At 41.0% G+C, this 23582-nt stretch overlaps 2 protein-coding genes across 5 annotated transcripts in view; both read left to right on the top strand.

Annotated features, from left to right (window-relative positions):
- Positions 1-15675, top strand: part of stxbp5b (syntaxin binding protein 5b (tomosyn)) — a 70208-nt gene extending 54533 nt beyond the window's left edge. Inside the window, exons 18-29 of one of the 4 annotated variants that reach the window (XM_046367386.1) lie at positions 2970-3121; positions 5644-5733; positions 6566-6631; positions 6795-6854; positions 6977-7024; positions 8794-8844; positions 9969-10208; positions 10695-11046; positions 11168-11333; positions 14460-14571; positions 14820-15040; positions 15290-15675. In XM_046367386.1, coding sequence (XP_046223342.1) covers positions 2970-3121; positions 5644-5733; positions 6566-6631; positions 6795-6854; positions 6977-7024; positions 8794-8844; positions 9969-10208; positions 10695-11046; positions 11168-11333; positions 14460-14571; positions 14820-15040; positions 15290-15331 — 1600 coding nt within the window. In that variant the 3' untranslated portion in view covers positions 15332-15675. The remainder of the gene's footprint in view (positions 1-2969; positions 3122-5643; positions 5734-6565; positions 6632-6794; positions 6855-6976; positions 7025-8793; positions 8845-9968; positions 10209-10694; positions 11047-11167; positions 11334-14459; positions 14572-14819; positions 15041-15289) is intronic. The other 3 variants (XM_046367387.1, XM_046367388.1, XM_046367390.1) reach the window with 3 other exon arrangements.
- Positions 15676-15970: 295 nt separating this feature from the next.
- On the top strand, positions 15971-22055 carry LOC124046974. The gene is made up of 3 exons (XM_046367725.1): positions 15971-16072; positions 18072-18649; positions 19466-22055. Exons 1-3 carry the CDS (start codon positions 15971-15973, stop codon positions 19869-19871), a joined length of 1086 nt encoding a protein of 361 aa, XP_046223681.1. The 3' UTR covers positions 19872-22055.
- The last annotated feature ends 1527 nt before the right edge of the window (positions 22056-23582 follow it).

Genomic DNA, 23582 nt, shown 5'->3' with positions numbered 1-23582 from the left:
TAATGAATCATAACCAGAATCATAACCAGTAGTAGTATCTAACAGGAATAATGAATCATAGTAATAGTATCTAACAGGAATAATGAATCATAACCAGTAATAGTATCTAACAGGAATAATGAATCATAACCAGTAGTAGTATCTAACAGGAATAATGAATCATAACCAGTAGTAGTATCAAACAGGAATAATGAATCATAACCAGTAGTATCTAACAGGAATAATGAATCATAGTAATAGTATCTAATGGGAATAATGAATCATAACCAGTAGTATCTAACAGGAATAATGAATCATAACCAGTAGTATCTAACAGGAATAATGAATCATAACCAGTAGTATCTAACAGGAATAATGAATCATAACCAGTAGTAGTATCTAACAGGAATAATGAATCATAACCAGTAATAGTATCTAACAGGAATAATGAATCATAACCAGTAGTATCTAACAGGAATAATGAATCATAACCAGTAGTAGTATCTAACAGGAATAATGAATCATAACCAGTAGTATATCTAACAGGAATAATGAATCATAACCAATAATAGTATCTAACAGGAATAATGAATCATAACCAGTAGTAGTATCTAACAGGAATAATGAATCATAACCAGTAGTAGTATCTAACAGGAATAATGAATTATAACCAGTAATAGTATCTAACAGGAATAATGAATCATAACCAGTAGTATCTAACAGGAATAATGAATCATAACCAGTAGTAGTATCTAACAGGAATAATGAATCATAACCAGTAGTAGTATCTAACAGGAATAATGAATCATAACCAATAATAGTATCTAACAGGAATAATGAATCATAACCAGTAGTAGTATCTAACAGGAATAATGAATCATAACCAGTAGTAGTATCTAACAGGAATAATGAATCATAACCAGTAGAATCTAACAGGAATAATGAATCATAACCAGTAGTATCTAACAGGAATAATGAATCATAGTAATAGTATCTAACAGGAATAATGAATCATAACCAGTAGAATCTAACAGGAATAATGAATCATAGTAATAGCTGTTTGGTGAATCTATTAATGATGTATGATCACTGGAGTCATCGCCACTCAACATATTTTTTATAGAATATTTTGATATTTATTTAATCACTCAATCTTTCAAATTCTGTAGGAGAGGTAAATATGAATGTAAAATAATTTGACATGATTTATGTGAACAGGGTCATGAACATATGGACTTTGAAATTAACAAGAGGTTAAACGTAGGCTAAGTCTAGCATAAGCTTCCTCCCACACTTGACACTTTATAATAACTCTGTTGCAGTGGTTTTAGGTAGTCTCCAGGCCTATTTGCCGACTAGCCAAATAGTGCCTAGCATGCATGATGCCTGCAACTCGTCATTCCAACATATTTGAACATTTCATTCAATCTTCAGTATGTCATCCATTCAGTAATTTGTCTGAGTTGCAATAAGAACTAAATTCAAGAGAACAGAACAGTCTTATTCTTTTGTTTATTGAAATCAGTGTGTGTATTAAAAATGTATCTAAATTCTCCAAAGTTCTTTCATATTTCAATGTTTAATTTAGGCCTATCCAAATACAAAATAGGCCTTTTTGGGGTTAACTGCCTTGTTCAGGGGCAGAACAACAGGTTTTTACCTTGTCAGCTCGGGTATTCGATCTTGCAACCTTTTGGTTTCTAGTCCAACGCTCTAACCACTAGGCTACCTGCTGCTCCTTGAATAGGCTATAGATCATCTTGACCATTGGGACCCCTTGGCTAGTTCGCTCAGGACAGGTTACAGTCCAGACTTAACCAATATGTCGTTTTGTCTCATTTTTTGACAAGGATATAGCCTCTACGTGATGGGGTTGTGCAATGTAAATGGCTATAACATGCCTCCATACAGAGTGGAATTTACAAATACAACAGTCAAAAGGCCTAGTATAAGGTCTACAGTCCGTGCTCCCAAATACTGGGAAAAGTGTGATTCATTAGAATACATGATCACCACAGTCGCTGCACGTGGCTATAAAAATTAATTCTGAAATATGGCCATTAAATAACACGCAACACAGCATGGTATATTTAGATAGTGGAATAGGCCCAGCGCAGGCAGTTATTCTAGACGAGGCTCTTCTGTGACTTTATCATTCTCACACAAGTCATTTGCTGAAGGCCCAAGCCTATAATACGCCATGTACTTGTATAACGGCGTTATTGAATGCAGTTCTAAAACAAGCTCTTGACTTTTATTTTGGAAATGAAACCTGAAGCTGCATAGCAACACTTACGTCTGGGTTAGAGTTTCTCGATAGACTAGCAACATTCGGTTTATGTCCGTTGCAGATGCCACATCACTGACAAAAGTTTGTGCGTATAAAAAATATCTGTTAACCAAGTGAAGGGAGAAGTAAAGGGTGTTTACAAATCGAATTCAACATTTACGTTTAGTGTTGGCTTTTCTTACAATTTACTTCTGGATGTTTTTTACGATCCTAACGAAGCGTACGTTCAACCTTTTGTCAGCGATCTCCCCTCCATACACTTCCCCCAGCCAGGCAGTGTTACAGGGAGAGGTGGAATTAGACTATATAGGATTTGTAGTTATTTGACTTTGTGCGATTAATTTACCAGCTATGAAACAAAACGGCAGAAATCATTTGAAAACAGCTACTGCAGCATTTATTTTACTATAAATGTGATCGTACTTGACTATTTAAAAATATTTTTTATTAACAAATGTGAGTGAAATGCTCGCACTGTGGAGCCCTGACCACAAGGCAACATGGCTGGTGAAATAGACATTTTACCCACAAATTGCCTAAATCTACCTGCAGGTGGCGGGTGTTAATTTTAGGCCCTGCTGTAACTGAATCAAAGGCTTTATTGGTTGTATGTTGGACTTAAAACAGTTTGTGTTGTTTCTAAAACTGCAGGTGACCCGAGTTCAGTAAAAATGATGAACCTTTTATTTTCCTCCCACAGTGTGGTGTTTGGCAACAGCAGCGGTCTGGCTGTCGTGGACTACCTTCAGAAGAGCCTCCTCCTGAACATGAGCACGTCAGAGCTGTACAGTCCCTCAGACCCCTACCAGAGACAGCCTCGGTCGCCTCGCAAGACACGCCAGCCATCTGGAGGTGAAGGGAGCATGCGTTCACATCTTAATGTTCAGTTGAGTGGGCTACGGCATGTAGCTATGTTCACAGAAATTAAAGGAAGTATGTTCACACAGAATGTCGTGTCAAAAAGACTACAATATCTTCCTTGTGTTGTTTTAAATGTCCCCCCCCCCAAACTTAAGTATGTTCTCTAGAACCCCTACCTGATAGTGTCATGAAAGTGATTAGTGTAGTAGTGTGTTGTCAAGTGAGTTGTAGTTTGGACTGAAAGGTATTGATAGTCCAGAGTATAGAATGAGAACACAACTACTGTATATAACGGAGATCTCTGTGGTCCATTGTATGCCTGACCTATTAAAGCCAGTAAGCTAGCGAGAGGAGCAGGCCTCACACTAGGCTTGGACGGTAACCAGATTTTCATTTCGTCATACAGTTCTTCTCTCATCCCGGGATTTACAATACTACCGACATAGCACACAAGGGGGTGATAAAAACACAAGAAAAGCCCATTGGTCCTCTATTACCAGAATGCTGAAAAAATTGGCACAAAATACTAGAGAAATCGCATAAATGCTAACGAGTGAAAACAAGCAAACTAATTTTAAAAACCGGCAAATCCAGCTCATAAAGTTATACAAGCATAGCTAGTAGCACTACCATAGCTAGTAGCACTACCATAGCTAGTAGCACTACCATAGCTAGTAGCACTACCATAGCTAGTAGCACTACCATAGCTAGTAGCACTACCATAGCTAGTAGCACTACCATAGCTAGTAGCACTACCATAGCTAGTAGCACTACCATAGCTAGTAGCACTACCATAGCTAGTAGCACTACCAAATGTCAGTTTCATTGACTGTTGACATTTACAAGCGAAAGTGAACGAGATAAACGGTGCAAATGGACGAAGAGGTGATGCATGCTTTGTTGAAGGAAGAGCAGCATGTGTACACAGAGCATAGGGGAGAAGAATAGAGGAGGAAGAGCAGCATGTGTACACAGAGCATAGGGGAGAAGAATAGAGGAGGAAGAGCAGCATGTGTACACGGAGCAAAGGGGAGAAGAATAGAGGAGGAAGAGCAGCATGTGTACACGGAGCATAGAGGAGGAGGAAGAGCAGCATGTGTACACAGAGCATAGAGGAGAAGAATATAGGAGGAAGAGCAGCATGTGTACACAGAGCATAGGGGAGAAGAATAGAGGAGGAAGAGCAGCATGTGTACACAGAGCATAGGGGAGAAGAATAGATGAGGAAGAGCAGCATGTGTACACAGAGCATAGGGGAGAAGAATAGAGGAGGAAGAGCAGCATGTGTATACGGAGCATAGAGGAGAAGAATAGAGGAGAAGAATAGAGGAGGAAGAAAAGGGACAGTAGGAAGCACAGGGAAAAAATGGCATCTGTACAGATCTCATTCAGAGCTCTTTGACTTCCGATGGTAAGCCATTATAAGATATTTGATAGCAATCATTTAGTAGTGATTTGCATACAAGTGTAACTTCATCACCTCACAACAGAGTCGCTCATAGATATAGAATGCTATGGACTCAGCAGCTTCTGCTTTCTCCATTGGGCAATTTATAAGCAAACACGTGACTGGCTCAACTGTTCTGGGGAACTACAGTAAACTTCATAATACAAAATAATGTTCTAGGTGTAAAAGGTATTGCACAAGTTGACTGCCTGTATTAACTTAAAAAGTAACTACAAATATTCAAACTTATTAAAAAACTTTTTTTCAAAATACCCCCGGTATACTCTATATACAGTATACCACCCAAGCCTACCTCACACACTTGGCAGCCAGTTTGGCTTCACACCCCTGAGTGCGCCACCCCCTGCAGTAGCATTTGTCTCTCAACAGGAGGCATCCCTGGTGGACTGTCCATCTGTTCAGTGCCACTATAGAAGCCACAGAGAAACATGCTCATCACGACTGGGTTCTGTCTGTGCCGTGTTTGGAGTGCCCTGCCTTTTGCGTCCGCTGGTCGAAAGTAAATGTACATTTTGGAGCACTGTACACAAACACATTAGAGTAGGGCTTCACGCTTGTTGTTGCTTCTGACTGCCATGTCATTTCTGTCACCAATACATGCTATCTCTCTCTGTCTTGCCATACTTCCTCTTATGCTCTTTCTTTATCTTGTCGTCCTACCACTCATGTTTCTCATTGTGGTCATGTCATCCTTGGCTTAGTGAGCCTCCAGGGGCTCAGTAGGACTGGGTTCAATAGTGCTCTTCAGTCATGCCTTGACTCAAATGTGGATAACTAAGCCTACAATTTCAATTCACTCACAAATCGAGTCATCTTGTCATCATTTGATTTACTGTAAAAATGTATATGAGTTAATTTATATTTAATTAATTAGTCTCAAAAACGGTGGAATTGTTTTTAAACCCATACATACTGATCTGCAGTACTATTGGAGTGAATGCAGTTGCTAGCCTCTGTGAGTTAGCTGTTTTTCTGTTCTGATTCACTATCATTGTTTTGTCTCACCTATTTTCCTCTGTTGATCTCTCTCTATGGCCTTGTAAAGACAAAGACATTCCGCCTGTGACATCTTGCATGTCCCGCCTTTCTATATTTTATACGTCTATGAAAAAGACCTATCATACTTCTAACTCCCGTAAGTCATCTCATGTTTATCACAATCTTTGTCTTCTCTCTTTCTATCTCCACCTCTCTCTTTCTCTTCAATCTGCCTTTTCTGTCAATGCAGATTCCTCTCACTGTCTATTTCGTGCCTGTTCTCCACATCTCTGTGATAATATCACATTGGTCTAAGACATGTCTGTTCTCCACAGCTCTGTGATAATATCACATTGGTCTAAGACATGTCTGTTCTCCACATCTCTGATAATATTACATTGGTCTAAGACATGTCTGTTCTCCACATCTCTATGATAATATCACATTGGTCTAAGACATGTTCGTTCTCCACAGCTCTGTGATAATATCACATTGGTCTAAGAGATGTCTGTTCTCCACAGCTATGTGATAATATCACATTGGTCTAAGACATGTCTGTTCTCCACAGCTCTGTGATAATATCACATTGGTCTAAGACATGTCTGTTCTCCACAGCTCTGTGATAATATCACATTGGTCTAAGACATGTCTGTTCTCCACATCTCTGATAATATCACATTGGTCTAAGACATGTCTGTTCTCCACAGCTCTGTGATAATATCACATTGGTCTAAGACATGTCTGTTCTCCACAGCTCTGTGATAATATCACATTGGTCTAAGACATGTCTGTTCTCCACAGCTCTGTGATAATATCACATTGGTCTAAGACATGTCTGTTCTCCACAGCTCTGTGATAATATCACATTGGTCTAAGACATGTCTGTTCTCCACAGCTCTGTGATAATATTACATTGGTCTAAGACATGTCTGTTCTCCACAGCTCTGTGATAATATCACATTGGTCTAAGACATGTCTGTTCTCCACAGCTCTCAGTGATAACAGCGATGGAAACAACATTTCAGAGGAGAAAAGCAGCAAATCACCAACGTCAGGTAACATTTAATTCTCCATTACTGCATAATACAAAACGCAATCTACCTTTTTCTTGAGAAAGTACGAAAAGGACATGTTCGATATACATGTTTATCCATTTAGCTGCTTTTCAGTATCAAGGAGTGTTGAATGAGATGTCCACTGAAGTGTTCTTGTTACCAGGCTCTACGACACCCACCAATTCAGACGATGAACACAAACAGAAAAGGTTTATAGAAATGGGTACTGTATAACACTGATAAATCAACAACATCTACAGAGCTTCATTCTTCCCAAACGTTCTGGCCGTCAGAAATGCAATGCAATTTTACATTTGCCTTTGTCTTTTTAAAACACATTTGCAGTGAAGTCCAAAAGCAGGCGCTTTTCCAAGACGGTTGCCAATGACTTTGGTAGTGTATGATCCCTGTGTTATAAACTCTACTGCTTTCTTTCTCTCACCCACCTCACTGGGCTTCAAACCGAGGCTATGCCCTAATCCAACATGGCCGACCTCACTGGGCTTCTAAACAAGGCTATGCCCTAATCCAACATGGCCGACCTCACTGGGTTTCTAAACAAGGCTATGCCCTAATCCAACATGGCCAACCTCACTGGGTTTCTAAACAAGGCTATGCCCTAATCAAACATGGCCGACCTCACTGGGTTTCTAAACAAGGCTATGCCCTAATCCAACATGGCCGACCTCACTGGGTTTCAAAACAAGGCTATGCCCTAATCCAACATGGCCGACCTCACTGGGTTTCTAAACAAGGCTATGCCCTAATCCAACATGGCCAACCTCACTGGGTTTCTAAACAAGGCTATGCCCTAATCAAACATGGCCGACCTCACTGGGTTTCTAAACAAGGCTATGCCCTAATCCAACATGGCCGACCTCACTGGGTTTCTAAACAAGGCTATGCCCTAATCCAACATGGCCGACCTCACTGGGTTTCTAAACAAGGCTATGCCCTAATCCAACATGGCCGACCTCACTGGGTTTCTAAACAAGGCTATGCCCTAATCCAACATGGCCGACCTCACTGGGCTTCTAACCACGGCTATGCCCTAATCCAACATGGCCGACCTCACTGGGTTTCTTAAACAAGGCTGTGCCCTAATCCAACATGGCCGACCTCACTGGGTTTCTAAACAAGGCTGTGCCCTAATCCAACATGGCCGACCTCACTGGGTTTCTAAACAAGGCTGTGCCCTAATCCAACATGGCTGACCTCACTGGGCTTCTAACCAAGGCTGTGCCCTAACCAACATGGCCGACCTCACTGGGTTTCTAAACAAGAGGTTGTGCCCCAATCCAACATGGCCGCCTATGCATCATGTGCTAATGAAGGTGATGGAGAAGAAACATACTCAATCTGTGGGTTGTTTTTGTCAATCACAAGGTTGCTGATGTCTATTAAAGTGATCCTCTGCACTTTGTCAAATGCATGATTGATAGAGGGGTATCCACTTGTATCTCTTAGGACCAAATGTATTATGCTTTTTTGCACTAATTATGCTTGTTTGCATTGTTGTACCTGTTCTTTCTAGAGGGAATATAATGTCAAATAAAGACACTAAAAACATTTTATTTTATTTTATCACTCATCTAAAAGTGGTGTATGTTTTCACTGGTTCAAATGTATACTAACCATGTATACTAACCACTAACCTCTGACCATTAATCTCTTAACTAATTTCTAACAAATTGAGGTATTGGGAATGTTCATCAGTAGAAAACGCAAGATTCGGTTTGTCCTACTAAAAAAAAAAACGTTTTTATTACAGAGCTTTGATACTTGATTATTCACTTTAATGATTTTCCCTCCCATTCCTCCCCAGTCATTTTTTGAAAAAATAACCAATAATCAATCTCTTTTTCTTGTCTACCTCTTGCTTTGTGCGTGTGTGATGCACTCAATGACCGGCTGCCTCCGAGTCTCAATGCTAATTCTACATTCTAATTCTACAGTCGAATTCTACATTCTAATTCTACAGTCTCCTCAAACTTTTTGCCAATGAATGATGGATGACACAAATTGCTGAAAGTGATCAAAACAAGTAGCGTTTTAACGGAGATCATTTTATTTGACATTCATTTTGCTTGATTCCAAAGTATTCATTTGTAAAGAGGGCATGTTTTATTTCATTTATTTATTTGTATTTATTTTCCTTGCAGCCAAGATGTCAAAGAAAATGAGCTCACCTACAGAGCAAAAGACAGGCCTGGGTAAGCCCTTATCACTTTGTGTTGATTACATTCCATAGTAGCCCTTTTACCTTTCAGGTTCTATTGCCACTTCCTAATTAAACCAAACTTTCCTTACAGTTTCAATGTTTGTTTGTGAGAGTGTAGCCCTAGCCTGGTGCTACCAGCCTAATAGCTGCGTTCTCCATTGTGCATCAGAATTGTGTGCTATCTCACGATCAGGCTGGTTCCACCTGTAAGAAAGACGTGACACTGAATGTGTAAAATTCAAATTCTGTTATCTTGTAAACTGAGACACGTGTATTCTCTGTTTGGCCTCGTCCTCTCCATAAGCAGAGGAGAGGGTGCGACAGCAGCGCTCTCTCCCATATAAGAGGATCTTTTGTTGTATGAAGGAGGGCAAGGAGTCCAGAACTTTGACCTTTGACTTTTGATACTAACTGACTGACAGACTTGTTGGTTCCAGCCTCTGCACCTCTCTGTTTCAGAGGGGTTGGGTTAAATGCGGAAGACACATTTCAGTTGAATGCATTCAGTTGTACAACTGACTAGATATCTCCCTTTCCCTTGTTTTGCTTGCCATGCTATTCAAACTGCTAAACATGTGGTAAAGTATTGTCCCCTCCTGTCTCCTTAAGTTAAATACTGCATAAGGAAGGTATGGCTTTTTCTAGATGTTTCACATTGAGAACACACCTTCATCTTTGGTCAAATGCCCATGGTCCTACTGTATGTAAATTAGGTGCTAAACTTATTTGTCGTTTTGAAAACTAAATTAACACCAGATCTCATGTGATCTCTCAATGATGAAACACCATGTGGTTCTTCTGGAATTACCTTTATTTGGTGCTACTGTAGTTCTTAAGATGGGTGTTTCATGTGCTGCTCCTTGTGTGCATTGTGAAGAAATGTGATGCTTTTTTCTCTATCTTGGATATACCTTTGCATAACTAACTTGCTCATGAGACAATGCAGGACTTCTCCTGAATTTCAGTGTCTACATGAAAGTACACAGGTCTAACCTTCCGTTGGGTTATTAACCAATCCTATTTTCCTTTCCTTTTCCAACTATATCAAAGCATCCACTTTCATATTATCCCTCACTTATCCTCTCTCTCTATTTGTCCTCTCTCTATACCATCCAGATGCCAAGGACAGTTCGTTCAGCCGCTCGAGGAGCTCCAGTGTGACCAGTATAGAGCGGGAGTCCCGCGAAGCCATCTCCTCCTTCCACTTCAGTGAGAGTTTCCCCAGGAAGACGGACAGCAGCCCCAGCCCCAGCCTGTGGTTGGGTACTACCCAGGGCACTGTCCTGGTCCTCTCCCTCAGCCTGCCACCTACAGGGGACCAGAGGCTGCAGCAACCTGTCGGAGTCTCTTCCTGTGGTAAGTGTGATTGCTGATATGAGTTAGGTTTGCGTCCCAAATTGAACCCTATTCCCTATGTAGTGTACTACTTTTGACCAGGGCCCGTAGGGCAGCCATGGTAACCTTAATAACAATAAATGACACAGTGGAGCCCATTCAACATTTCAGGTCTCGGACAAGGTTAGCCGGTTCACTGACCCATCTCTGTGACAGCAGAAGCATTAGCACCACCTTGACTGTGGTGGCTGAATCTGGATGGAACTGGAAGAAATAGTTTGCGGCGACATATACTCTCACAAATGTTCCAAATATGTATTAGTTTCTTTGCATTAAAGCAGTGGTTCCCAAACTGTGGTTCGGGTAGCACTAGTCATCTGCATGTTTACTGAAGGTTGTCAGCAAACCTATATATTATTAATGAGAGAGAGAGATCCAGTATAAGGCCTTATAAATGTGTTTATAATGAAGCAAGAGGTCTAACATGTCTCTTTCTATGTCGTCCAGGTACTCTGGTCAGACTAAAAGGAGGTATCCTGACTATGGCCTTCCTGGACTCCCTTGGGGCGGTCCTACCCACTTCCTACGAGCCATGGTCCGAGCCCAACGCTCCAGACGAGGAGAAGACGAGGAGGCGCAGGCCGGCCTCCCCACCCCCCACCCATGAGGGTCAGGACAGCCAGTACGCTGTGGTGTGTTCAGAGAAACAGGCCAAGGTGGTGGGTCTGCCCTCCCAGTCCTGCTTCTTCAAACACAACATAACAGAGAACTCTTTCGTGCTGAGAGCTGACGTGGTGCAGATGGCCGCTGGACTCTGCCTCGCCTGCTTCTGTGCTAATGGACACATCATGACTCTGAGGTACTCTGAAAGGTCCAGTCTGTGGAACTGTAGTTACTCTGAGATACTCTGAAAGGCCCAGTCTGAAATACTACACAGTGCCTACTTCATTCATACTGTTTGTCTCTCTCCCCTCTCCCAGTCTACCCAGTCTCAGACCACTCCTGGATGTGAACTACCTTCCCCTGACAGACATGAGGATAGCCCGGACCTTCTGCTTCTCCAACCTGGGCCAGGCCATGTACCTCACCTCCCCCACCGAGATTCAGAGGATCACATACAGCCAGGAGACCTGCGACAATCTGCAGGTGTGCGTGTGTCTCTGTGTTAGGGCTGGGCGGGATACTGTATTTTACTATATACCACTTCGTTTTTTAAACTTGAACTTCTATAAACGGTATTTCAATGTATGGTTTGTTACATGTGATACGCCACGTGTAACATCTATTTTTATAGTTTACTCTTTTTGCTACTTGCTAGTCATTTTCCTCCCTCCGCCTCCGAAGTCACGAACACTTGCTGTTCACTCTGTCTGCATGGTCAGAAACAACAAGATGTTGGTGACAACGATGACACTTTGCTTCTTAATATAAATCCACAAGTGTTCTATAGTTACAATATTAGTTTATGTATCTTACAGTAGCTGTTTGCTGACCGTGTCTTAGCAAGTTGTGGCTAAAATAAAACGTGTTAATGCTAATCGCTAGTTAGCTGGCTCGCTAGCTAAACCCTGTTAGTCCCCACTCCCCCCTATCTGAGATATTTTCTGCAGCCCTCATCCTCCACATACAACACCCGTTCTGCCAGTCACATTCTGTTAAACGTCCCCAAAGCACACACATCCTTGGGTCGCTCGTCTTTTCAGTAGCGACTTGAACGAGCTGCGACAAACACTCAAACTGGACAGTTTTATCTCAATCTCTTCATTCAAAGACTCAATCATGGACACTCAAATCAAATTTTATTTGTCACATACACATGGTTAGCAGATGTTAATGCGAGTGTAGGGAAATGCTTGTGCTTCTAGTTCCGACCATGCAGTAATATCTAACAAGTAATCTAACAATTTCACAACAACTACCTTATACACACAAGTGTAAAGGAATGAATAAGAATATGTACATATGAATATATGGACGAGCGATGGCCGAACGGCATACGCAAGATGCAGTAGATGGTATAGAGTACAGTATATACATATGAGATGAGTAATGTAGGGTATGTCAACATTATATAAAGTGGCATTGTTTAAAGTGGTTAGTGATACATTTATTACATCCAATATTGAATTATTAAAGTGGTTAGAGATTTGAGTCAGTATGTTGGCAGCAGCCACTCAATGTTAGTGATGGCTGTTTTAACAGTCTGATGGCCTTGAGATAGAAGCTGTTTTTCAGTCTCTCGGTCCCAGCTTTGGTGCACCTGTACTGACCTCGCCTTCTGGATGATAGCGAGGTGAACAGGCAGTGGCTCGGGTGGTTGTTGTCGTCCTTGATGATCTTTATGGCCTTCCTGTGACATCGGGTGGTGTAGGTGTCCTGAAGGGCAGGTAGTTTGCCCCCAGTGATGCGTTGTGCAGACCCCACTACCCTCTGGAGAGCCTTGCGGTTGAGGGCGTTGCAGTTGCAGTTGCTGTACCAGGCGGTGATACAGCCCAACAGAATGCTCTCGATTGTGCATCTGTAAAAGTTTGTGAGTGTTTTTGGTGACAAGCCGATTTTCTTCAGCCTCCTGAGGTTGAAGAGGCGCTGCTGCGCCTTCTTCACCACGCTGTCTGTGTGGGTGGACTCTTACTGACAGTTGTGGCTGCTTTGCGTGATGTATTATTGTCTCTACCTTCTTGCCCTTTGTGCTGTAGTCTGTGCCCGATAATGTTTGTACCATGTTTTGTGCTGCTACCGTGTTGCTGTCATGTTGTGTTGCTACCATGGAGCGTTGTCATGTGTTGCTGCCTTGCTATGTTGTTGTCTTAAGTCTCTCTTTATGTCGTGTTGTCTCTCTTGTCGTGTTTTGTGTTATATTTTATTCATTTTTATTTTGAATCCCCCTTCCTCGCAGGGATTTCATCTGTGAACATAGAGCTCATGCCAAAAAACTCCAGTTTTGACTCATCTGTCCAAAAGACATTCCCCAGAAATATTGTGTCTTGTCAATATGCATTTTAGCAAATTCCAGTCTGGCTTTTTTATGTTTTCAAAAGTGAAGTCCTGGGTCCTCTTCCGCTCAAAAAGCGATGGATGGTGCGATCAGAAACTGACGTACCTTCACCTTGGAGTTCAGCTTGTATCCTGTGTTCTTTTTCTACCATTCACACTCTCCTTCTGTACAACCTGGGGTTGATTTCCCTCTTGCGGCTGCACCCAGGGAGGTTGGCTACAGTTCCATGGACCTTAAACTTCTTAATAATATTTGCAACTGTTGTCACAGGAACATCGAGCTGCTTGGAGGTGGTCTTGTAGCCTTGACCTTTACCATGCCTGTCTGTTATTTTCTTTCTGATCTCCTCAGACAAATTTCTCCTTTGATTTCTCTGGTCCATGTTCAGTGTGGTGCACACAATGATACCACACAGCACAGTGACTACTTTTCCCCATTTAAATAGGCTGAATGAATGATTACAAGATTGGAGACATGTGATACTAATTAAATAAACTATTAGTTTGAAATATCACTATAATCCAAGTATTTATTATATTTTCTTAGGGGTACTAACAAATGTTTCCAGGCCATTTTAGAATATCTTTGTAGAATAAGCAATAATTCATCTATTTTCACAGCTTCTTTGCTTTATTCTATGGCAAACCAAAGGCATGCAAGTATACATGATAAAATAGCTTTTAATGTCATCTCTTTTCAGGAAGTGTACCAACACATTTCAGCATGCCTGTATTTCCATGATTCCAACAGTTTACCCAAGTGTTTTGACCTAAATCTCAAGCCCAATCGCAATATTTGTTCAAAAAGAAATTGCAATTGAGCCTAGATTTTTGTTGTTGTCCATAATCATGCTGCCCTCTGTAGCACAGTGTAGAAAGGATAACAAATGAGTGCAGAAATGGATGAAAATGCAGAAAATGATTTTGGGTTGAAGTTGAATTGAACAGTATAAAAAACAATCAAAATAGAGAAAGACCCATTGAAATCACTTCGGATCACACACTATCACCTTAGTCACACACTATTTATAAAGCTTATTCAGAACTTGTATTATTAAAAATCATAAAATACAGTCAAATATAGTAATGTTACTATAAAAAAAATAAAAAGGAACAAATATTGTGATATGATATCTTGGCCATATCGCCCAGCCCGTGTATGTGTGCGCTTGTGCCGTGTGTGTCTGTGTGAGAGAGAGAGATATCACATTTTGTGTTTGTGGGTATGATAAATACTGAAGTTATTTTTGACATATAGTGCTACATATGAATCTTTAGGAGATGATGGGAGAGCTGTTTACACCGTTAGAGACACCTGAAGCTCCTAATAGAGGTTTCTTCAAGGGCCTGTTTGGAGGAGGAGCTCAGTCGCTGGATAGAGAAGATCTGTGTGAGTATCATTCCCACAATACACCTCTCCTTCAGTAGCTATAGAATCGTGTTCTATTTACCTGTGACTGACATTCTAGAGCATTTTGAGGACACATCTGATTTATTTGGACATAGATAATGCCGTACAATATGCTTGGCATATGATTACTAATGACACAGTGTTATTGGACACAGCGATAATGGCGTTGCAGTTATAAAGCCTGTTTTTGTGGCACATCTTGGTTTCTCTCCCTCTGTCCTCTACAGTTGGTGAGACTGCGGCGGGTAAGGCATCTCGTAGCCTGGCGCAGCACATCCCCGGGCCCCAGGGCATGGAGGGTATGAAGGGAGCAGCCTCTGGGGTGGTGGGGGACCTGGCCCGTGCCAGGATAGCCCTGGATGAGAGGGGGCAGAAACTGGGTGAGCTGGAGGACAGAACCGCAGCCATGATGGCCAGCGCTGACTCCTTCTCTAAACACGCTCATGATGTAAGGCCAATGCTCTACCAGGTCATCTGTGAGGTGCAAACCTGGGTTCAACTAGTATTTGTTTCCCCCAAATACTTTCATTGTTTGATTGAGCCTACCTTGAGTGCATGATGGACAGGGTTTGCACTTTTGGGCTAAATCGAGCACGACTCAAGTATTTGAAAGAAAATGAATACTACCTGAACCCAGGTGTTGTCTATGAGTCGTGTACTGTCTCATCGTCTTCTCTCACTTCCTTCCCTTTCTCAGATGATGCTGAAGTACAAAGATAAGAAGTGGTACCAGCTCTGATGGCAGCGAGGGGAGACAGTGGGACGCAGTTGTTTTGTTGCACCACTTTATTATCTACAGGAGATGCAGCTCCTCCTCCTCCTCCTCTTCTCCTTCATCTCTCTGCAGGAGGAAGAGGTGTTGTATGACAGACTGAGAGGCTTTCTTCCTAGCAGCACAATACAACACTGCATTACCTCAGTCACCTGGTTACAGCAGACTGACTGAAGCAGGCTGACTGAAGCAGGCTGACTGAAGCAGGCTGACTGAAGCAGGCTGACTGAAACTGACTGACTGAAACTGACTGACTGAAGCAGACTGACTGAAGCAGACTGACTGAAGCAGACTGACTGAAGCTGACTGACTGAAGCTGACTGACTGAAGCTGACTGACTGAAGCTGACTGACTGAAGCTGACTGACTGAAGCTGACACAGACCTACTGATTGACTGACACAGACCTACTGACTGACTGACACAGACCTACTGACTGACTGACACAGACCTACTGACTGACACAGACCGACTGACTGACACAGCCGACTGACTGACTGACTGACACAGACCGACTGACTGACTGACTGACACAGACAGGCCGACTCGGACGGACAGAGGAGGAGGAAGAGTTATTCTGGATCTTTCTTTCTATGTCATCTGAGGAGATGATGCTCACTCCCTTAGTCCCTCTCCTCTGCGTTAAGGGGACTGATCCTGTGTTTCATCAGTCATGCTCTTATCTGTTCAGCTGTTTGGTTCTCCAAGAGGTAAGATAACCTCTAACAGTACTCATTGTGTATAGTTATCTGTGAGATTACCTGTGCAGGGGCCAGGTGAGGTGTTGTCTGCTCTTCACAGTGTCAACCAATCACAATGGACCTCTAAGGGGAGTCTCCTGTGTGTGGAGGAAAACTCCATGTAAACCAGCCAGTGGAACCATCTCTGCTCCTGAAGTCCTAATATCTATAGCAATGGTTATAATGTATCAACGATTGATTCATCCCCTCTGTGTTTTATCTCTGGTTTCTCCATTTCTTTCTTTCTTATGTTGGATTTACATCTATATTTGTCATCTTTATTTGCTGTTTTTTGTTTTTCAAGAAATTCCATCCAAGCACTTAATTAATTAAACATGAGTTTATTGATGAGTCATATTGATGGTGTGATTAACTTTTTCCCATATTTTTTACTACTGCTACAGTAGGCCTGACTATACACTATTATCATATATCATTCATACGGTCAGTTTGAACAGTAGGCCTGACTATACACTATTATCATATATCATTCATACGGTCAGTTTGAACAGTAGGCCTGGCTATACACTATTATCATATATCATTCATACGGTCAGTTTGAACAGTAGGCCTGGCTATACACTATTATCACTTATCATTCATACAGTCAGTTTGAACAGTAGGCCTGGCTATACACTATTATCACTTATCATTCATACGGTCAGTTTGAACAGTAGGCCTGGCTATACACTATTATCATATATCATTCATAAGGTCAGTTTGAACAGTAGGCCTGGCTATACACTATTATCATATATCATTCATACGGTCAGTTTGAACAGTAGGCCTGGCTATACACTATTATCATATATCATTCATACGGTCAGTTTGAACAGTAGGCCTGGCTATACACTATTATCATATATCATTCATACGGTCAGTTTGAACAGTAGGCCTGGCTATACACTATTATCACTTATCATTCATACGGTCAGTTTGAACAGTAGGCCTGGCTATACACTATTATCATATATCATTCATACGGTCAGTTTGAACAGTAGGCCTGGCTATACACTTATCACTTATCATTCATACGGTCAGTTTGAACAGTAGGCCTGGCTATACACTATTATCACTTATCATTCATACGGTCAGTTTGAACAGTAGGCCTGGCTATACACTATTATCATATCTCATTCATACGGTCAGTTTGAACAGTAGGCCTGGCTATACACTTATCACTTATCATTCATACGGTCAGTTTGAACAGTAGGCCTGGCTATACACTTATCACTTATCATTCATACGGTCAGTTTGAACAGTAGGCCTGGCTATACACTATTATCATATATCATTCATACGGTCAGTTTGAACAGTAGGCCTGGCTATACACTATTATCACTTATCATTCATATGGTCAGTTTGAACAGTAGGCCTGGCTATACACTATTATCACTTATCATTCATACGGTCAGTTTGAACAGTAGGCCTGGCTATACACTATTATCACTTATCATTCATACGGTCAGTTTGAACAGTAGGCCTGGCTATACACTTATCACTTATCATTCATACGGTCAGTTTGAACAGTAGGCCTGGCTATACACTATTATCATATATCATTCATACGGTCAGTTTGAACAGTAGGCCTGGCTATACACTATTATATATCATTCATACGGTCAGTTTGAACAGTAGGCCTGGCTATACACTATTATCACTTATCATTCATATGGTCAGTTTGAACAGTAGGCCTGGCTATACACTATTATCATATATCATTCATACGGTCAGTTTGAACAGTAGGCCTGGCTATACACTATTATATATCATTCATACGGTCAGTTTGAACAGTAGGCCTGGCTATACACTATTATCACTTATCATTCATATGGTCAGTTTGAACAGTAGGCCTGGCTATACACTATTATCACTTATCATTCATACGGTCAGTTTGAACAGTAGGCCTGGCTATACACTATTATCATATCTCATTCATACGGTCAGTTTGAACAGTAGGCCTGGCTAGACACTATCACTTATCATTCATACGGTCAGTTTGAACAGTAGGCCTGGCTATACACTATTATCATATATCATTCATACGGTCAGTTTGAACAGTAGGCCTGGCTATACACTATTATCATATCTCATTCATACGGTCAGTTTGAACAGTAGGCCTGGCTATACACTATCACTTATCATTCATACGGTCAGTTTGAACAGTAGGCCTGGCTATACACTATTATCACTTATCATTCATACGGTCAGTTTGAACAGTAGGCCTGGCTATACACTATTATCACTTATCATTCATACGGTCAGTTTGAACAGTAGGCCTGGCTATACACTATTATCACTTATCATTCATACGGTCAGTTTGAACAGTAGGCCTGGCTATACACTATTATCACTTATCATTCATACGGTCAGTTTGAACAGTAGGCCTGGCTATACACTATTATCACTTATCATTCATACGGTCAGTTTGAACAGTAGGCCTGGCTATACACTATTATCATATATCATTCATACGGTCAGTTTGAACAGTAGGCCTGGCTATACACTATTATCATATCTCATTCATACGGTCAGTTTGAACAGTAGGCCTGGCTATACACTCATTCATCAGTTTGAACAGTAGGCCTATCATTCATACGGTCAGTTTGAACAGTAGGCCTGGCTATACACTATCACTTATCATTCATACGGTCAGTTTGAACAGTAGGCCTGGCTATACACTATTATCACTTATCATTCATACGGTCAGTTTGAACAGTAGGCCTGGCTATACACTATTATCACTTATCATTCATACGGTCAGTTTGAACAGTAGGCCTGGCTATACACTATTATCACTTATCATTCATACGGTCAGTTTGAACAGTAGGCCTGGCTATACACTATTATCACTTATCATTCATACGGTCAGTTTGAACAGTAGGCCTGGCTATACACTATTATCATATCTCATTCATACGGTCAGTTTGAACAGTAGGCCTGGCTATACACTATTATCACTTATCATTCATACGGTCAGTTTGAACAGTAGGCCTGGCTATACACTATTATCACTTATCATTCATACGGTCAGTTTGAACAGTAGGCCTGGCTATACACTATTATCATATCTCATTCATACGGTCAGTTTGAACAGTAGGCCTGGCTATACACTATCACTTATCATTCATACGGTCAGTTTGAACAGTAGGCCTGGCTATACACTATTATCACTTATCATTCATACGGTCAGTTTGAACAGTAGGCCTGGCTATACACTTATCACTTATCATTCATACGGTCAGTTTGAACAGTAGGCCTGGCTATACACTTATCACTTATCATTCATACGGTCAGTTTGAACAGTAGGCCTGGCTATACACTATTATCATATCTCATTCATACGGTCAGTTTGAACAGTAGGCCTGGCTATACACTATTATCATATATCATTCATACGGTCAGTTTGAACAGTAGGCCTGGCTATACACTATTATCATATATCATTCATACGGTCAGTTTGAACAGTAGGCCTGGCTATACACTATTATCATATATCATTCATACGGTCAGTTTGAACAGTAGGCCTGGCTATACACTATTATCACTTATCATTCATACGGTCAGTTTGCACAGTAGGCCTGGCTATACACTATTATCATATATCATTCATACGGTCAGTTTGAACAGTAGGCCTGGCTATACACTATTATCATATATCATTCATACGGTCAGTTTGAACAGTAGGCCTGGCTATACACTATTATCACTTATCATTCATACGGTCAGTTTGCACATCATATTTGTTTTGAACCAAGAAGTCAAATAGAACACAGTTCCCTTGTTTGTTTACTGAAAGTTCTTCCTTTTTTTGTTGTATTGTTTATCATGGAATTTCAGTTGTGTGTTGTCAGTGTAGACATTACGGGCTCTTACTACAGTATCCACTAAACTGAACCCACTTGACAGGCATGTGCAGGACATTTTTAGCCAAACATGGATATAATCAAAACCAGAAAGGTTGTTAATATGTTGGAAACACTGTGCAGCTTAAATATAGTTATCTCTTACGAGGTTATAGAGTGATGGTCATAGATGACGTCAGGGCCAGTTTTCTACTTTGTTCTCAGCTCCGATTGGCTGAGACATAGCGTTGATGTTAATCTTCTGGGTTATGATTGGCTCAGAGATAGAGTTGAGAGTTATGTACAACAGACTAAGGTGAAGATACCCCTGGACACTCATCTTGGTTCAGTTTTGCATTGTCCTCACTAATGGTTAAGGTTAGGATTGGGGGAGGGGATTATAGCTGATCCTAGATCTGTACCTAGGGGAAACGTGAAGGCATTCAAATCTTTACCTCCACCTACCGAACAATGTGGTAATATTGCGTTACAGGTTAGGTTACTCTCTTAGTCTTCTCACAATCCTTCCATAGTGATTCTAATACAATTTTCTCATGGCTCATTCGTTTAAAATCGTTTTGAATGTTTAGAGAAGAAAGCATGTCTCTTATAGCACAAGCAAACATATAAAGCTGTCTTTGTATTCGTAGTGTCAGCAGAAGAAGTGACCAAGTGCCATGTAATGTTCAGTAAAACATTAATTGGTCATTATTTTCTGAATCAACCACTATCTTAAAAGACAACTCTCTTCTGCCTTTGCTTATCATGATGCATATATGCTAACCTCTACCTATTTATGTGTGTATCTGTGTTTGTCAACATCCATATATTCAGGAATATGTGTATGGGCACATGTATTTATATTTGAAGCCATAGATGCAGTATATTTCAAAAGATGTGTAGAGATTTTTTTTATTTTCTTCCTTAATGGTGTTTTTCAGTGCGACTATTTGATTTAATGTTGTTTTGTTCGACGTGCAAGGAGATGCTGCCATTTGTGTTGAGGTAGAGTAATTTATGGTAACTGAAGGTTATGTTTTCACTCCAGGTGGCTGCCAACAGCTGTATATAAACACGTAGTGGGACAAGACAACTGGAGGCAAATCTGATAGTGCTGGTTTTGGCAAAGTGACGCAGGATGAATCCCAAATTACACCTTATTCAAAAGTAGTGCACGACATACTCTAGGGAATAAGGTGCCATTTGGGATCCTTCATTTTAAACTGTCGTCTTGATTGACCAATCTCCGACCGTCTGTCTGGATGTGATGATAACTACATAGGCCTGATCATACAGTGTGAGAAATGACTGTCTGTCTGGATGTGATGATAACTACATAACTCTATAGGCCTGATCATACAGTGTGAGAAATGACCGTCTGTCTGGATGTGATGATAACTACATAACTCCATAGGCCTGATCATACAGTGTGAGAAATGGCCGTCTGTCTGGATGTGATGATAACTACATAACTCCATAGGCCTGATCATACAGTGTGAGAAATGACCGTCTGTCTGGATGTGATGATAACTACATAACTCTATAGGCCTGATCATACAGTGTGAGAAATGACCGTCTGTCTGGATGTGATGATAACTACATAACTCTATAGGCCTGATCATGCAGTGTGAGAAATGGTGGAAAAGCTTCTCCATCCATGTCACTGCTTTATCCAGAAGACCAAGGACATTGGATTTTCAGTTGAGCGGATTTGACCTTACTTATACTACTGACTTGTTAGCTGTTTTTGCACTATTTTTCCTTCCTAGAATCACTTTTTTCCGTTTAAGTTTGTTGTTTATATTTTTTTCCTTTTTCTTGTTTATTTCTCTGAAGTACAAAAACATGTTGGACATGTTAACTGTGTGATACGCCAATAATATACTGACTGGCTTCGTTTTCAGATTTGTTTTCATTGCCCATTAATGATATTCTATTTATATATTTCAGAAGAAAGTATATAATTTTCATTTAAATATATTGCAAATAAATACTTTTAATGTATAATTTAAGAAGAATAGAATTGTGCATTTTAAGATGTCTCCAAAACAATGCTTGTACATAATGCCCATTATACAAACATGAAAATAAACATTTCTGGTGGTATATTTAATGTGTGCATCTCAGATTCAGCTATATATATATATATCGCATTTTTGGAGATTGTCTGTTGAATGAGCTCCCGGTATATTTTAATTCACTAGAAGCCATTCAGTCAGGTTGCAACATATACGCCTTAATGACAAAGCAAAAACAGGTTTGTAGACATTTTTGCAAATGTATTAAAAGTAAAAAACTGATACCTTATTTACATTAGTATTTAGACCCTTTGCTATGAGACTCAATTGAGCTCCGGTGCATCCTGTTTCCATTGATCATCCATGAGATGTTTCTACAAAGTAATTGTGGAGTCCACCTGTGGTGAATTCAATTGATTGAACATGATTTGGAAAGGCACACACCTGTCTATATAAGGTCCCATAGTTGACAGTGCATGTCAGAGCAAAAACCAAGCCATGAGGTTGAAGGAACCGTCCGTAGAGCTCCGAGACAGGATTGTGTCGAGGCACAGATCTGGGGAAGGGTACCAAAACATTTCTGCATCATTGAAGTTCCCCAAGAACACCGTGGCCTCCATCATTCTTAAATGGAAATGGAAGTTTGGAACCACCAAGACTCTTCCTAGAGCTGACCGCCTGGCCAAACAACAATTTGGGGAGAAGGGCCTTGGTCAGGGGGGTTGTTGTCTGTAATAAAGCACTTTTGTGGAGAAAAACTCATTCTGATTGACAGGGTCTGGCTACCAAGTGGGTGGACCTGGCTCCCAAGTGGGTGGACCTGGCTCCCAAGTGGGTGGACCTGGCTCCCAAGTGGGTGAGCATTTGGGCTCCCAGACCCACCCATGGCTGCACCCCTGCTCAGTCATGTCAAATCCATAGATTAGGGCCTAATGAATGTTTCATTTGACGGATTTCCTTCTATGAACTGTAACTCACTAAAATCTTTGGAATTGATGCATCTTGCGTTTAATTTTTCTGTTCCGTTTATATATATATATATATATATATACTGCTCAAAAAAATAAAGGGAACAGTAAAATAACACATCCTAGATATGAATGAATGAAATATTCTTAAATACTTTTTTCTTTACATAGTTGAATGTGCTGACAACAAAATCACACAAAAATTATCAATGGAAATCAAATGTATCAACCCATGGAGGTCTGGATTTGGAGTCACACTCAAAATTAAAGTGGAAAACCACAATACAGGCTGATCCAACTTTGATGTAATGTCCTTAAAACAAGTCAAAATTAGGCTCAGTAGTGTGTGTGGCCTCCATGTGCCTGTATGACCTCCCTGCAACGCCTGGGCATGCTCCTGGTGAGGTGGCGGATGGTATCCTGAGGGATCTCCTCCTGTCACGTCTGTCACATGTGCTCAGTGTGAACCTGCTGTCATCTGTGAAGAGCACAGGGCGCCAGTGGCGAATTTGCCCATCTTGGTGTTCTCTGGCAAATGCCAAACGTCCTGCACGGTGTTGGGCTGTAAGCACAACCCCCACCTGTGGACGGCGGGCCCTCATACCACCCTCATGGAGTCTGTTTCTGACCATTTGAGCAGACAGGCACA

This window comes from Oncorhynchus gorbuscha, linkage group LG10 (assembly GCF_021184085.1).
Source record: "Oncorhynchus gorbuscha isolate QuinsamMale2020 ecotype Even-year linkage group LG10, OgorEven_v1.0, whole genome shotgun sequence".
Lineage (NCBI taxonomy): Eukaryota > Metazoa > Chordata > Actinopteri > Salmoniformes > Salmonidae > Oncorhynchus > Oncorhynchus gorbuscha.
This window is presented reverse-complemented; position numbering and strand designations above follow the sequence as displayed.